Source organism: Corvus kubaryi, unplaced genomic scaffold (assembly GCF_017639235.1).
Source record: "Corvus kubaryi isolate FWS band 111438036 unplaced genomic scaffold, C.kubaryi_AGA036_p1.0 71, whole genome shotgun sequence".
NCBI classification, from domain to species: Eukaryota; Metazoa; Chordata; class Aves; order Passeriformes; family Corvidae; genus Corvus; species Corvus kubaryi.
The window spans coordinates 11353335-11369972 of record NW_024582059.1 but is presented as its reverse complement, the minus strand read 5'-3'; the positions used below and the strand labels follow the sequence as shown (position 1 = coordinate 11369972).

At 44.4% G+C, this 16638-nt stretch overlaps 1 protein-coding gene across 2 annotated transcripts in view; it reads right to left on the bottom strand.

The window, feature by feature from the left end:
* UNC5C (unc-5 netrin receptor C) overlaps positions 1-16638 on the bottom strand; it is a 253828-nt gene that overhangs the window by 8656 nt on the left and 228534 nt on the right. For both annotated transcript variants that reach the window (XM_042049631.1, XM_042049632.1), the window contains 4 exons: positions 9497-9665; positions 7371-7604; positions 2168-2317; positions 1769-1933 (listed from right to left, as the gene is read on the bottom strand). In XM_042049631.1, coding sequence (XP_041905565.1) covers positions 1769-1933; positions 2168-2317; positions 7371-7604; positions 9497-9665 — 718 coding nt within the window. The remainder of the gene's footprint in view (positions 1-1768; positions 1934-2167; positions 2318-7370; positions 7605-9496; positions 9666-16638) is intronic.

The following is a 16638-nucleotide window of genomic DNA, read 5'->3' as shown; positions in this document are numbered from 1 at the left end:
GGGCTTCAAAAATGAAGCATGGGAGACCCTTATCAATATTTTCCTCCTGCTTTGCAAATGTGTGTGTTTTGGCACTCACTGCATTTGTATTTTTGAAGTCCCAGTGGTAGACACTGTATAAAACCAGTATAAGACAGTTTAATCCGCAGAAGTTTTACATCCTTTGCAGGGGACTAAAAAGAAAGCCCATCAAGGGAGGATGCAGGAAACTGTGTTTCTAAATTTTTATCTCAGTGTGACAGAGGCAGAGAAACAGATCCAGCAATAAAGAAAGATGCCAGCACAGTCCTGCAATGCCTAACCACTAGCTAGATACCACTAGCCTAACCTCAGAAGAAAATGTGAGGAACCACAGCTATGGTTTCCTGATGCCTGGTCTGATGTTTTTATCATGCTTCTAGAGGCATACATTGGTTTCCAAGTTGCAGTTATTACCCCAGACTTATCATCAAATCTCTGAGTTTTAGGATTTTTTTCTTAGCTGACCCTATATTCCAGCTCTTAGCAGCCCAAGGTCCTCCTGTTCCTTGCTGGAGTTTGGGAATATCACAAGGTGTCAAAAACAAGGGGCAATTTTGCAGGAGGCAGCCTTGATCGCAGTGGTATTATTCACTCCCTCTATTCATCCTTGAAGGATAGGATCACAGCACAAGACAAGAATATTGTCCTGTTCCTTCTGAATCTATTACCAGGCCCTATTACACACAACCAGCTGAAGATGATTATAGTGTATACTCGCATTTCATTAAAGTTACTTTCAGTTCTTTCTCTTCTCTGTGAGGTTAAATTAGTGATTACCTCAATGCAGTACTTATTACAATAATTGTTTATGATGCTTGTTTTACCATCTGTCCTTAATGCTGTGTAGTCCCCAGATGAATCTGTAACTTTACACCCACTAACCAAGCAGATGTTAGGGGTAATGGTGCTCACTGTCAGAGCCCTACAGCACAAGAAACTTTTGTCTCTGCTCTTGCAGCCCTTCCCCAAGCCAGCCAGCAGTAATTGCTGCCCAAGAGTCTGCTCCTTGTAGCTGCCAAGGATAGCAGGGATAAAATGCACCAGCACATTTGCTGGAGTCAGTGCCACTTCACACCTGAATATGTTGCTGCATCTCAGTCCCGAGCTTGACTGCCCCAAGGAACAAAAATTCTCCAGGTGCTACATAGCACTGGCAAAGATGTCCCCAAACTTATGATAATATTTCTTCTGGAAAATGTCAGACATCAAAAGAAAAATTGCCAAAGACAACAGTCAGGATTTGTAGCAGTAGCAAAATATGAGGAGAAGACTTTACTGCAACCAGCCCATCTGATATTCCCTATTGCACAGCAGCTATTATGTGGGATCAGAGGGGAGTGGCTCACGGAACATACAGCACTGACAGGGAACTCTCTCTCCAGGGAACTGTCAGGCATGATGGGTCTTGTGGACTGCCAAGGAAACAGCACCATGTAAGCTTCATGAGATGTGCTAGGCAGTGGTAGGCAAAGAGCTCCTCCATATAGACAAAGAAAGGCAGCACTAGTAGAGAGATCAAAGCTGCTCTCCTCTGCCTTGAAGGAGGGATGCTTCCTTCCAGATGAGAGAAACTAAGGAAAAATGCAACTGGAGATACAAAGCAATGACTTAATCCATTCTTTAGGTCCATGCCAACAGTCAGGAGGAAACTGGAAAGCACTAAAGAGGTAGCAATGGGAAAGGTCATACCTCCTTGGCCTTCCCACGTTCCTGCAGTTGGACAGAAAAGTACACAAATATCATTTACCTCTGAGACAGAACAGTTGAGCTGGAAGATCTGTCCTTCTCCTTCGACCTGCCGCACACAGAGCTTGCACACCAGCTCCTGGGTATTCAGACTGAACCTTTCCAGTGTGAAGGTGCAGTGCAGGTTCCTCTGACATCCACTCCAGATGTGGTAAAAGGGAATCTCCTGCAGGAGGAAAGCAAAAATGCATAGTTAGGGAGGGATGTGGGGCCAAGGCATGGATGCTGTATGACCAGAGACTGCAGGCTCCATGCTAAATGTGACTGCAAATGGTCCAGGGAAAAAAATGTTCATGGAACTATAGCCCGATTCCTGGTGTTTTTTAAACACACCTGTGTGTGACAGTATTTCTTTAAGCCTCACTGCTAACATGCAATGTGAATGTTTTGTTATGCTCACCTGGTATTTAGCCAGCAGTTTGCTCTTCCAGAGAGAATGGGCAATATCATGAATGGAGAGACGGAGGTTGTGGGTGCTTCCCTTAAAATGCAAAGCTTTGGGCTCCTCCAAAAGCTGCCCGCCCATCTGCTGCTCAAGTTGGAGGACCTCCTGCAGTATTGCAATAAAAAGAAGAAAGTGGTCAGGTTTCACCAAGACAGCACACTGCTCTTCTGAGTCCTCACGATTGTCTGCTGTAGATGCTGTAACCTGTGTAACACAGATTAAGGGAATACACAGGCACTGTGAAGAATTGTGTGTCCGTGTGAACTGCATTAGTGGATCTGATAATAACCCTCTCGCCTCCTTCATCCAGAAGCAGCCCAGCAGTGATGCAGGCACCTCTCCCCTGGGCAACACAGTGTTCACTCACATGTCCTGTAAGCAGAAGCTCGGTTCTGTGCTGTTATATGGAATGCAAAGACTTTGCATGCAGTCACTGTTTGAGCACAAAAATAGATCAATCTTCCCCATTGCTCATCAAACTGGACAACTAATGGTAGCTTTACTATCTTGTTTTTGGAAACTCTAATTTGTGTAGGTCCTGCTGACATGGGACCTGTGTATACCACTGGTCTTTCAGCTCGTGGCCTCCTGACAAAGCACCCCATGACAGAGCAGTACAGGAGATAACAGACACCTGCACCAACACTGTCCAGCAGGATGGCATGGGAACAGTGCAAAACACTGTGATGGAGCATTTTGTGCAAACAAATACACAGGTTCAGGGCTACTGAAATATTGATCACATGATTAAAAGTCAGCAAGCCAAGGGTCTGGTCATTTTCTGAAGCTAAATATAAGCTTGTAATTGACCACAGTGGAATGTTGCCTACAAACAACCTAATTGTAGACCACATGGAAGAAGCCAAGTACAAAGGCAACTCCATGAGACCCATTAGAAACCAACACAGCCAATCTCAGTCACATTTAATTAAAAGAGTCAACCAACTAACCAGTCTCCTGTGGCCAAAGACAATCACACACAGTGGGGGTGCTCAAGGAACACAGGGGCACGCAAAACCGGGATACCGCCCCAGGCCAACTAAAGGAGCCCCCATTTCAGCTAGCCTACTCCTGACCACTTTCAGGGAGGTAGTAAGCATATAACAAAAGCATCTGGCAGATCCTGAAGCTAAAACTATGTTCTTTTATTGGCCATTAGAGGAAAAGAAACAAAATCAGAAAACCTTTCAGATTAAGGTTATGCCAATGAACCAGTTACAGCTTCTTTCCAGTGCCACCTAATTACTTCATCAAGATGTCTAAAGAGCAATCGATAGTAATTATCTGATTACCATAGATCTTCATTATGTTCCAATTACCTCCCTGGAAGGTCCAGAAGATGACTGGTGGAACTGTGTGAGCTAATTGCAGATGCCAGCTCTCAGGCATGCGGAGCCTGGGTGCTGAGGAACTGCTCCTGCCCGTGCTGCACCAGCTCTGGGAGTTGCCCTACTGTGGGGGGAAACTGCAGCATGATGCTGCACCATCCCACCCACCAGATCTGGGTGTCTAGTTTTAACATCCCACTTCTGGTAGCCGCCCTGGGCCACAGTAGCCCTTCCACATGCTCTAACTGGTGGATGCCAAGCAGCCCGTGCTTCTCCCATGCCACTTAGCTAATTAACTCAGAATTAATTTGGAGCCATGGCTTGCACAGCCCTTCAAATGCTCTGGCTGGTTCCTGCCATACAGCATTTTTTTAGAGCAGTGCTTATCCTGCTGGCTGGCATCTCTGTGTCCTCCTGAGCCAAAACCTGAGCTGCATATTGCTCGCCCCATGCTGAGGTGGCTGTGGTCACCCTGCCCATTGTCTCTGATCACCCTGTGAGGCAGGAGTTACTTCCTAGGAGAGGGAGCTGTGTAAGGCATCACTCCATCACCCGTGACACCAGAACAGCTGCAGCCGGGACGCTCTCATTGAAGGGGCACAAGCAAACAACGGTGTTCAGTCCAAGCTGTGCCTGTCTTCAATAAAAGGAAAAATAAGCATTAAATAACAGAGAGAAGATCACAGGCCTATTGTGCCCACTTTTGGGTGGTTTTTTGAAGAGAGTTACTGTGCAGCACAAGACAGCTCGGGGGATGTCACCCTGCTACAGCCTGAAGTCCTTCACATGCCCCCAGGGAGGCAGCTGTTTCCATGTGTCTGGCTGCTCAGCCCTCACCAGGCTGCCACACAAAGGTCACATACCTCAATCTCAAAGATATACATCAACAAAGAGAGAAAAGCAGCTGGATTTCTTTATAGTTATCATATTAATACTTCTCTTTTCTTTTCTTTTCTTTTCTTTTCTTTTCTTTTCTTTTCTTTTCTTTTCTTTTTTTTAACCTTGGACATCCCCTTTAAAGTGCAAAAAATTAGCCTTAAAAAAAGAGGCCAATGCTCAAGGTCACAACTCCCCTCACCCTTGCCCAAAAAGCATTTTTGTGAGCACCCCATCCAGGTGGCTCGGGACCCTGCAGGGCAGAGGATGGTGCACGTGTGATCAGCACTGAGCCCATGCTGCTCCATGGCCACCAGGAACCTCACTAAGCTGCTCCCACAATTAACTGAGCCCTTATTGATGGCAAATCATTACACTTCCCTACTGTACTGCGGGTGCCGGCAGCTCAGCTGCGAGTGCTTACTCTGCATGATGAGAGGGAAAAGCCTGCTGGATAAACACCGCACTGTGTTTTATACTGCAACTACTTGTCTTCCTTTGGTGGCTGTTAAAACACATTCAGCATATGGCACACTCATTCCTAGTTGTAAATAATAACAGAATGCATTCGGTTGTCTATTAAAAAATGCACACAATCCCCTACAAAGGCTCTTCCAAAGCTCAGACAATTCAATATGGGACTATTGCTCTTCCCTACCCTTGCTGTGCTTTGCCCAGAGCAGCCAGCCTCAAGACACCGAGACATTGCAGCTGGTGCTTCACCTGCTGCTTACAACTTTTCTTTCCTCTCTGAAATACTTCTAACCTCAGGATCTGCTGGCCCAGCCCTGTCTGCACGCCTTGTCCACACATCCAGTGGTAACTGCCTGGTGAATGCCTTCCCTTTGGCAATAGGGCAGTGCCAAGGATGCCCTCCCAGCATGGCAGGGGCTGCTGCAGTACCAGCTGCTGTGAAAGCATGTGCCAGACACCCCAACCTTTTTTTCTTCTTTCTAAATACTCATAGATTGAGTCTACACAACACTGTCACACAGGGATGTTCAGTACACACTGGTTTCATTTACCAGTTCATATACGCCTGCTTATACAAACTGCTCCGTAGTCAGCCCTTCCATCTACATCTCTTTTACTCATCTACAGCTGGTTTACTACGCTTCTTTCTCCTCAATCTTCTCCTTCCCCAGACCTTACGCATCCAAAAAAGTGCAACTCATGCATTCATAAGAGTCTGTGGCCAGCAAGTACATGCGCTTGTCCTCCTGCAAACCACCAGCTAGCTGGGTCTTGAACCCCATGGGTGCCCCTCCAGTCTTGGGGTAGACATGCCAAAGAGAAAGAAAATTAAAATGCATGAACTTGACGTAAAAAAGCAGTAGGTACTGGGATGATGGCCTCCTGACTTTGCTCACCTTTCCTCTCTGAATTGCAATCTCACTTTGGGGTCTAACTGCAGCAGGATCCCAAGGACTGACCTGTTGCCCTCCCAAATTTTGACTGCAGCTTCTCAGGTGAAGGATAGTCCCCCCGTGTGGCTCTGTGCCTTTCCTGATCCCTTCTGCTGTCGCACTGAATTGGATTAACTTTACCACACAACTCTCCCCACAGTCTATTAGAAACAGACCAACAGCTCCTGAGTAATATTTAATTAGATTCCTCAGCTCTGACTGCATTAGCTGGCTGGAGAAGGCCCCTCCGACTCACTTATTATTACCCCAGGCCTTGTCAAACCCATGGAAAATTGTATTATGCAGCACAGGCATAAAATCACCAGGACCTTTGAAGTCTGATTGCTATGAAAGATCCTTTTCACTTTTTTTTTGGTTTTTTTTTTAATAGGAAAAACAAAAGGGAAATCGGACCAGGGAAAAGAATTTTTTCTAAAAGGCTGGTAACACCAACGCAGTGACAGAGGCCTAGTTCCCAGAGGACAAAATCATGCTGAAGTCACCAGGGGCCTGCTTCAACGCTTATACTTTGTTGCCTTTCTTACATATAAGAGTATCACCTCAGCAGAGCCTAGGCAGGCAAAACTTGGTATCAGATAGTATCAGGGAGAACAACCAAGCGTGCTGCCCTCAGTGATGGAAGTCACTGTTCTGAAAAACACAAACAACTCCCAGCCAGTGCATGTGAGTTTAAATCCCAATAATTCCCACGCAGACCTGGGTAAACAAAAGCTTGTACAGCAGCGGGATGACTCTGCTTAGTCAGGCTTTGAAATAATTTTGCTGCAAAGAGGCATTTGTGAAGTTGCACTAATTACAACTAAAGGAAAAAACCCACCTTCTAATAAACTCTGTTGTGCAGTTGGAGCTACATATTTCATGAGTGCATCTATTATAGATACCGTCTGTATAAATACAGGTGTTTATAAAGAGAAATAGCAAGTCTTGTTACCTCTCCGCTCATCTGTATGTAGTGAGTGTGTGTTTGTGCGCATGCCAGAATTACGCAGGGAGAGTAAGGTTATCCAGTCAGGGATAGCAGCAGCTTTGGTTTATTCCAGTTGCGAATTCCCAACACAAAAAGCTGCACACGAAGCGGTGTAATAAAGCAGTATGAAAGCAGGCAGTGATTAACAGGCCAGAAGCTTCTTTTATCATTATCAACTATTTACAAAGAAGCAATTATATGTTTCTCCATCTCTAGGGAGCTGGCACTTAGCATTAAAAATACATGAATAACGAATGAAGCCCTGTGTACCTTATGGCCTTTTAATAATGCAAAAACCTCAGGATTCAGGGTATGATACAGGTAAACAAAGGAAAAAAGACTGGTGGGCGGAAAATAGTGTGAGATCCTTATGCAAAGAACAATTTATAGTGTGGGGGTTCAACTGTAAAACAGAACCTTGCTGTCAAGCTCTTATTCTAATCAGAAGAATACCCCAGGGAGCATGAATACTTGAAGCAGAGGGTCTAGTCACTGCTATGACTGCAGTCCTGTGACGGCTGGGGAGGGAGAGGGAGAGCAAGCAAGAGATCAAGAACCACCTTAAGAGCATCCTGCGTGTCATCGAGGCAGTAGACCCGGATGCTGTACTCCAGCGAAGAGCAGGACAGCGGTCCAAAGATGGCCAGTTTGAGACGTTTGGCTGCTGCCTTGGTGATTGACTGTCCCACCAAGGCATAGGTGCTGAGGGTTTCTGTCAGGATATGGCAGGCCTCTGGGTCCAGCTGGATATAGCATGGGGTGGTGAAGTTTTCCTCTCCGACCACCACCACATCCTAAGAGAGAAAGAGGCCAAGTTACAGCATGTGACCCCTCAGAGCTGCTCTCCTTTTAGGCAGCAATGCCCCTTTTCAAGCTTGGATGATGCAAAAAGTCCTTGCTCTTTGCCCCTTAGATTAATCAAGATCTGTAAGTCCTGCTTTCAGCTTTTCTCCTGTGTAGGCACAGAGAGCAGATTTCTCTGGGGTGCTGGTGGCACTGTTGGGGGTCAAAAACTCCCGCTGTCCTCACTCCTGCTTTTAAAGCCCTGGCCAGAGTTAGGCAAATAATGAAAATATCACCAAGATTTTATTGAAAGAGATATTGCACAACTAACCAGTTGGTGACCATGACTTAGCATCAGTAGTCTCAGGCATGCTGAATAAGTAACTGCCCTTCACTTCCTAAGCGTGACAATAAAGAGTTATAAAAACTCAAGGAAGGAAAGTAATCTCTGCGATAGCCAAATACCACATCTACATGAAATATCACCTGCTGCTTCCTCAGAATAATCCTCCGTGATGAGAGTGCAGGGTGAAGAAAAAAAATGCATACTGCCTGAATGCAGATGACCTCCCCACCCTGGGCATACAGGAAAACAGCTCCCCTGCTAATTTCTCCATTCAACCCTGCATGTAATATCCTGCACGCAACACAAGGTGCTCTGAGTGGCTTTGAGAGGAAGCAGAAATGAAATGTCAGCAGCGGGTGACAGCCGCCTCTTGCAAAGCCACTAAGTGCCACAGGACGCTCAGCACAACTTGCCCACTTCATCCCTGCTGCCGGCAGCTCTGCAGCACAACGTACACATCTGGCAGCTGAGAAGAGTGGGCTCAGCTGGCATTAGGCATTAAGCTTGGCTGCCTTAGTCTCAGGGAAGGCAAGCCTGCTGTGTTCGTAGTGGTGGCACAATCTTTTTGGAGGGCAAGGTGCTGCAGCACAGGCTGCACCTCCTCCATGGTCATGCTAGCACCTGGCTCTGTCAGGAGGTGCTGCCCCGAGTGATGCTGCAGGGGTGTGCAGGAATGTGTGTGCACACGTGTGTGTGAGGCTCAGCTTGGAGGAGCTGCTCCAGAACTGACAGGAGGAAGAGGGTTGCTGTGTGATGGCCAGGGACCCCATGGATGCTGCACTCACACCAGGGTGTGTGCACAGCTGGCAGAGCAACCTCTGTCAAGGGCAGGAGGAGGATGGGGTGAGATGAAGAGGTGCCAGTAACATACGGACACACATAAGGAACACACGTGTGGTGCCAAGAGTCGGGCTGTAGGGTGCAGATTAGCTGGCGAGACTGAGCTGTGTTTGCTGCACGCTCCCTCCCAGCAGGAGGAAGAGCCGGTGCCACAGGCAGGAGGGCAAACACAAGAGGCTTTTGAAGACAATGCTGGACATGGCACTTTCGCTGCTGTCAGCCCAACTGCCTTCAGAAGCCACCCTGACCTTATTAAACTTGCCAGTAGGAGAAAGTGTCCTCGGCCAAATTAATTATGAGACCAAACTGGTGGCAGCAGGGACCTAGGAGCACAGGGCTGGAGAGGAGGGCTCTATCAGGATGGCTCAGCCTTGCTGAAAGCATCAATTCACGCTCCACTTACAGTGGGAAGACTGTTTTGCCACACTGCCTTGGGACATTCTCCTGCTATGCTACTGGCAAGGAACCACCTCAGGCTCCCACCATGGAAAACTGCTAGTACTAGGAGGTGCCAAAGTGCCCCAAGGACTGATCTCTGCATGGGCACTGGGCAGCCTAGACATCTAGTGTGGAAGGGCACTCCTGCCTTCATGTAGCAGCTGTGTGCCTTACATGGAAACCCCAAAATACAGGCATCCAGGTTCAGAAAGGCAAATAAAGGACCAGCAGAGAGCCCTGCATGCCGTCAGCACACAGGCTGGAGCTCTGGAGCCTCACCTCCCATGGTCCCTGGGCAGCCTGGTGCTTCAGCTGGATCTGCCAGTCCTCTGTGTTTGGCTCTGCGCAGTGGTGCATGGTTAAAATGACGGGCCGGGTCAGCAGGGCTCCTGGTGGGCCACAGCTCACCACTGGTGTCAGCAGGGTTTGGCTGTCTTCTACAGGAGGCCTGATGAGGAGACAGAAAGATGGACACATTAAGTGAGTTGAAAAAGACAAAAAGTTTCATTTGGGTGGTGAAAATAAAAAATCCTTCTATTAAAATAAAAAAGATTGTGCAAGCAAAATAGGTGGTTTTGGTTTTCCCTTTATTTTTTCTAAATCCATATTTATTTCCATTTTTGGTTTGTTTTTGTGCCAGATAACTCTCATGTGTCAAAATGCAGGTTTAGGAGTCAGAAAATTATAGGCCACATTTGCTGAGCATCCTCCACTCTGAAGGATCCTTGCAAATGGTATGCAGAGGCTTCATTTCACCCACTGCCAAAATGCAGTCACTGCTGCATTTGGCAGTTGTTCAGTAACACACAAAAATGAATGGTGGCTCTTGTAGGCATCACTTGTGAGAATTATTTACTGTCAGGACAGAGAAAACTGAAGAAGAGAGGAAGACACTGAACTAATAAGCATGTGAACATGACTGAAAGTGGCACACAGCACATCTGAGATGTGCAGTTTGAGTTCTGAGTCATCACCAAACCCACTGACACTCCATTTTACTTAAAAGGCATTCAGATTCACTAGAGTGGCTATTGCAAATATGCCTGCAGGGAACAGGTGTCACTGCTGGTGAGGAAGAAAGGGTGAAGGGATGGTAAGGAATAGTGCAAGGGTAAAACACACTTGCAAAGCGCAAGATTTCTAGTGATTACGCCGAGCTGTTCAGCTAAAACCACAGATTTTATCCAGTGTGCTTGCTGCCAATCACTAGGAATGGGTGTTCTGGAAAATCATATGAATATTTAGGATACACAACATACACTGAAGTTTGAAAATAATAGAGTGTGTGGGTATGTGTGTATGCACATGTGTGCAAGTGCAAACCATCCCAGACCAACCGCTGAGGAGCTTAAAACAAGAGGAAGCATGAGTGACTGTAACTATCCCCACATCTGGTGTATGACAAATACAGCTGAATGTGCCTCATCAACTGCCTCCCTAAATAATAGAGGACAAATTCATGATCCAGAAACCAGCAAGAGGGAGATTAAAAGCGTTCAGTGTGATCTGCACTTAAAATCCTGATCTGCCCATAGGACCTCACATGCTCTGCTCTGGCTAAGGGTTCAATCCCATCCTGCATTTACAAATACAGGTATTCTGCATTAGACTAAGGGAAATTATTTGAGACAACATTGTCGGTTTTTTCTGCAAGTCTTCGCCTTTACCAAGAGAAAAAAAAAATAGCTGTAATCACAGAATCATAGAATATCCTAAGTTGGAAGGGACCCACAAGGATTATCAAGTCCAACTCCTGGCCCTGCACAGGATTATCCCCAAGAGTGACACCAACAGCCTGAGAGCATTGTCCAAACTCTTCCTGAACTCTACTGGCTGGTGCTGTGGCCACTGCCCTGGGGAGCCTGTTCCAGTGCCCAACACCCTTTGGGTGAAGAACCTCTTCCTGATATCCACCCTAAACCTCGTCTGACACAGCTTCAGGCCATTCCCTCAGTCTTATCACTGCTCACCACAGAGAAGAGATCAGTGCCTGCCCCTCCTCTTCCCCTCAGGAGGAAATTGTAACTGCAGTGAGGTCTCCCCTCTGTCTCCTGTTCTCCAGGCTGAACAAAGTGACCTCAGCCACTCCTCACACAGCTTCCCCTCAAGACCCTTCACCATCTTTATTGCCCTCCTTTGGATGTTCTCTAATAGTTTTATATATTTCTTATATTGCAGTGGTGAAAAATGCACACAATATTCAAGATGAGGCCACACCAATGCAGAACAGAGCAGGTAATCTTAGATATAACATTTTCAAGGAGGCCAAATCAGGACAGAAGCTATTTTTGATACCAAATTTATCATACCTATTTTGGCTATTGCAAATATATGTCCATAGGACTAATTTAATTTTGTCCACCTTAATTCTCCCTGCCTATCCCATTAATCTCACAGAAAATGAAAGACAAACTTTTGAGAAATCCTTTTGCAAAATGGGATGAAGGCACTTTTGAAAATCATCCCTTGTTGCTACAAATGTTGTGGAGGTTGTTGTAACATTTGAGAAAAAAAAGGGTCTGGCATTGAAAAATTTAAATCTATGCAAATCAGTAAATGCAGATGATATGCATCTGTGGAAATTAACTGATGAGTTTACTAAATGACTTAACAATGGTTTCTGAAAATCCATGGACTGGAAACAAACAGCTGTGATATAGATGTCTTTCAAAAAAGATGTAAAGTATAACAATCTGGACAGCTATCACGTATTGTGCCAGCTATTTTAGCCTAACAAACAGTACACAAAATAAATGAAACACTAGCAGATAGAGTACCTAGTCCAGCTCCTCTTGCATACCGCAGGGAATCTCTGGATTCAGATTAAAAAGATGAGGTATCACTATTTTTCAAGACCAGACTGAATAAATAATTTGACAGTTTTTCACTAGAACATTCCTTCTTTTTCTGACTCATTTACATTGTTTTTTTTTTTTTTTTCATAAGAAGCAACAAGAAGCCTAAAAAACACTCAGAGTGTGTCAGTGGTTTTTAGTGGTCATCAGCCTTGGGAACTGGTGGATATTTGAACACTCTCCTACAGTCTAATTAAAGAAATTTCAAGAAACATAGTATCTTATGAGAAAGATCTCTCAAAATTACAGTATTTGTATGGACAGATATGACCAGGTATAGACTTAATCATCTAGTAAACCTAACTTCATCTAAAAGTACTGACCCATGAAAAAGAAAAGAAAGAAAATACAAGTTATCATAGTTTTTTGGACTGAATTACAAAACAAGCAGTCAGAAAGAACGTAGGAGTGAATATATCGTGATTGTCTTAAAAAAAATTAATATGGTGCCTTTTAGGTGAAAAATGAGTTAAAATTGACAAGCACTGATGCATGAAGTCAAAAAAACCCAAAAGGTCATTAAAAGAATATGGTACTGATAAATCATACAGCCTGAAGTTGTCTCCAAGTAAAGTTCAGTCACTGCTTTGTGCCAAAATTTTTTTAACTGTCAGATTTTAGGACTCTGATGAAGGGCATGATTCTGGGCTGCAACATTTTATAGCTGATTAGCACAAGTATAAAAAAATTACACAAAACTCCAAGTCAGGATGTGTTGCAGACTGAACAGTGAGAAACTGAAATGGGAGGTGGATACAAGCATACAAAGGACATGTTAAAAATATCAAGGCTTAATATTTTCTCCCCATGTTCATAAGCATCTTTGTCACCAGACTTTGATGATTTATTGCCAAGTGGATGAGCTATGCATGGTCCTGACCTGGGTATTTATGATACAGGACAGTCTGATTAGTGAAGAGCAGAAAAATGGGCCATAAGGGTGGGGGTGCTTGACTTTACAGTCCCAAATTCCCAACCAGGCACACATCAGAGACTGGCACCTACAAAATTACTGAACACCTGCTGGTCCTAGTGACTCTCCAACATACACCTCATGCAGATAAACCTTTAAAAACTGAGATATAACAAGTTGCAGCGAAGTTCTCCAGTGATGCAAAGTGGGTCACTGTCACTGCTGAGGTGAAATCCCAGCTCTGTTAAAGTCTATGCTAAACCTCTCTCTGACTGTTGTGAGGCCAGGATTTCTACTCATGACGTGGAAAACACAATCATTAAATTTATAGGTAACAATTAATAAGGAATTGCTGCAAGTAACAGCGAGAGCTAGAAAACAATGCCGAAACTCTAGAGAGGGTAAAAATATGAGTAGGAAATAAAGCCCTATTACTTGTACAGTAGCTGATGCTGGAGCAAAACAAGTTCCAAAGAGTTATTTAGTAACAAAGAAAGCAATAAAAGTGAACAAGATTTCAGGTGAGCTTGCTGCAACACAGCAGGAGTCAACATGTAACGTGACACAGTGACAAAAAGCAAATCTGATTTCTGGCGTTGTATGGGACAAGACATGTCAGAGCACATCACGGTGATATTCCCTTTCCTCTCCAGCTCTAACATCACTGCAGGTAGCAGGGTGTTTAGGGACTACCACAAGATCTCAGAAATAAACACCTGAAACCCAGAGGAATGAGGCTAAACAATGCAATGGCACAGACAGCAGAGAGGTGCCCAATGACAAGGGACAGGAAAAACAAACAAAAATCTCTTGGCAAATATTTTCTTGCTTCTCACTCTTTCTGATTTCCATTTTAAAACAAAAGGATTATGCCTTACTGTAGCTAATGAGAACAGAAACAGATGCAGTAGACAAGATAGATTATACAAGGGATATTAATTGTTCTTCCTCAAAGCATAAACCAACACTAATTCATGGAATTAGTAAACAACAAATTTCCCTGAAGACAAGTTATTCTGTAGTCACTCATTACAGGCAATTTTATTCCTTCTCCTGAAACAGGTGATGCAGCACCAGCAAAGCCAGGATCCCAGCCTAGAGGAGCATGTGTTGTGACCAACACTGATATTTATGTGTTACAGATTGCGGGAGATCCAGCACAAACAGAGACACAGGGGACCATATAGAACAAGGAAGTTAGCTCCTCTAAACCAGAAAGACCTATGAGCAGACATCACCAAAACTGTGGGCTATCTTATAGGCTGCTAAGAAGAATGAAAAAAGAACCCCAAACCCAACCCTCTACAAAAACCCCATCAACATGGGCTTCACTTTAGGCTTCCAGCAGTCTCGGGACAACTTATTAGTGGAGACAGGGCACTCAGCTGTATTACTCCAAAAACAGAGAGATGTTTTTGTTTTACAAAGATCTGAGACTAAAATTCAACTCACTGTTTAGCATTTCTATTAAAAGGCACTAACAGTAACTGAAAGGTCTTCAGATATTTTTAGATGTTTTTCCATCCCTCAGAGATTATCAAGAACAGTCAACTTATATTTAAAAGCACACAAACTTTTCTTCACCATCTCTGGTCCCTTCACAATCAAATTTGTGTTTTTAATGGGATTACTCATTGGAAACCGCCTCCCTGTAATATGCCAGACCATATTCATTAAGGTAGCTGTCAGACAGCAGATGTGAGCACAACCAGATAAATCTCTGCTCCTCAGTGGGACTACACTGTGTTCCCTGCCACCATGCTCCAGGCAATCCCAGCAGCTCAGGAAGCACGGGACAGAGCAGGGAGAGAGGAATGGCTATCGCATAGCAACAGATGGCAACCCTTCTACACAGCTTAGCCAGAAGTTAGAGGGAAGATATTTTATTCCTCCTTTCATTGCTGGGGCTTTATTTTTTAGTATGTGTTCTTTTTAAGTTTCAAACTTAATATTCTAGACAAAGCCTGGTTCTTCTGACAGTCTATCTTCAGAAGAAAAATACAGTGAAAAGTTTGCCTTCTACTTTTGCTCATGCTCTGATCTTTTTCATGTTGAATTTTTCAATTATAGTGAGTGGCACTTCATGAAATTGTCTTCTGGAGTTGCAAAGTAATTTTGTTTATGCAACTGAGATAAAGAAGGAAGGTGGAGAAATGAAATGTGCAAGACTTCAATTTCTTTTACTTCACATCACTAAGCTTAAGGTTTACTGGTGAAAAAGTCAACACTGCTCCTTGGATCATGCTCATTGATCAGATGCTTGACTTTATATTAAAGTCTATGCAAACATTATGAAGCCGTTGATACCAATCCTGGCAAGGCTCACCTTTTCTCTTTTAAGGTAGCTAATTTGAAATTTGCACATTTATGTGTGTCTTCCATCAAGACCTTCAGGAGTGTTGCTTGCTCTGTTCTTCAGGGCTGTCAAATTTTGTGGGCACAGCGACATCCACTCTCATTTGGAACACCTCCTGTGTGATGGATTATGCAGAAGTGTCCTTCACAGTGCTGTATCTGTTTTGTGCAGTTCCTGCCTCTGATTAGAGTATGCAAGAGTAGCTCCACCTAAAGCTGTGCAAGCTCAGCAGGGGTTCACAGAGAACATGGGAACTGCCACAAAAGATAAAACCAGTGGTCCATCAAGACCCAGACCCCATCTAGCACTGACCACTGCCAGATGTTTCTTAAGGAAACACAGCTCCGCTAATTTAGCTCACAGCGAGATTTGGTTTTTAACCTGAGGCAGTGCAGCAAATCTTGGACGTTGGAGGTTTATATTCCTATTATTTAACCCTTAGGATTAAATTACAGATTAATTATATAAATTACTCAATCTGTAAGACCCAGGCTCTCATAGATGCTCATGGGGACAGGCTCTTGCCAGGTACCGGCCAACATAATGTGCTGATTTTACAGATGAAACCACTACTCAGCAAGGAACTCCTTCTTGCAAATCTCAAGGTTGGTGACACTTCCCCAGACAAAGGGAGAGAGCATCTGCTCACCACTGAAAAAGACACTGATCTTCAAGACAGAAACCTGTCTGATAGCTGTGAAATAGGGTTGTCATTTTTTCAGGTACGCATATATATATATATATGTGTGTGTGTGTATAAACATATACACACACATATATGTGTGCAAACACACACCCATCTATAAATAGATATCCTTTTCCTCACAGTAGCTGCTTCATAAAGCCCTTAGATCTTTTCATGAGGTCAACACACCAGCCAGGGATCAGAAGCTGGGAGTTGCCTGGCATCCATCCTGCCCCAAATGACAGGAAGAATGAGGGTGAGCTTGCAGGACAGGAGCAGGAATAACACTCTCCTGGAGTATCAGTCCAGTAAAAGAGAAACCCCACTGGGCCACGAGTACACTGACACACTTAAAGAAAACAATTGCCTCCAAGTGGTGTTTACTGCAAGCTATCAGAACCCCAACTCACTGCAGAAGGATAATGCTTTTAGGGTGACCTTCCTGCTCTCACACGCTTTGATGGATATGAAATGGAATAAATAGCCTGTCTCAGAAAGCTCTCCTAACCAATCTGCAAGGCAACACAAAGAGTGATATTACTGGGTTGTGACATCTCCCAAATTTCTGTACCACAGCTTTCAGAGACTAACTGGGGAAATGTATTATGAAAA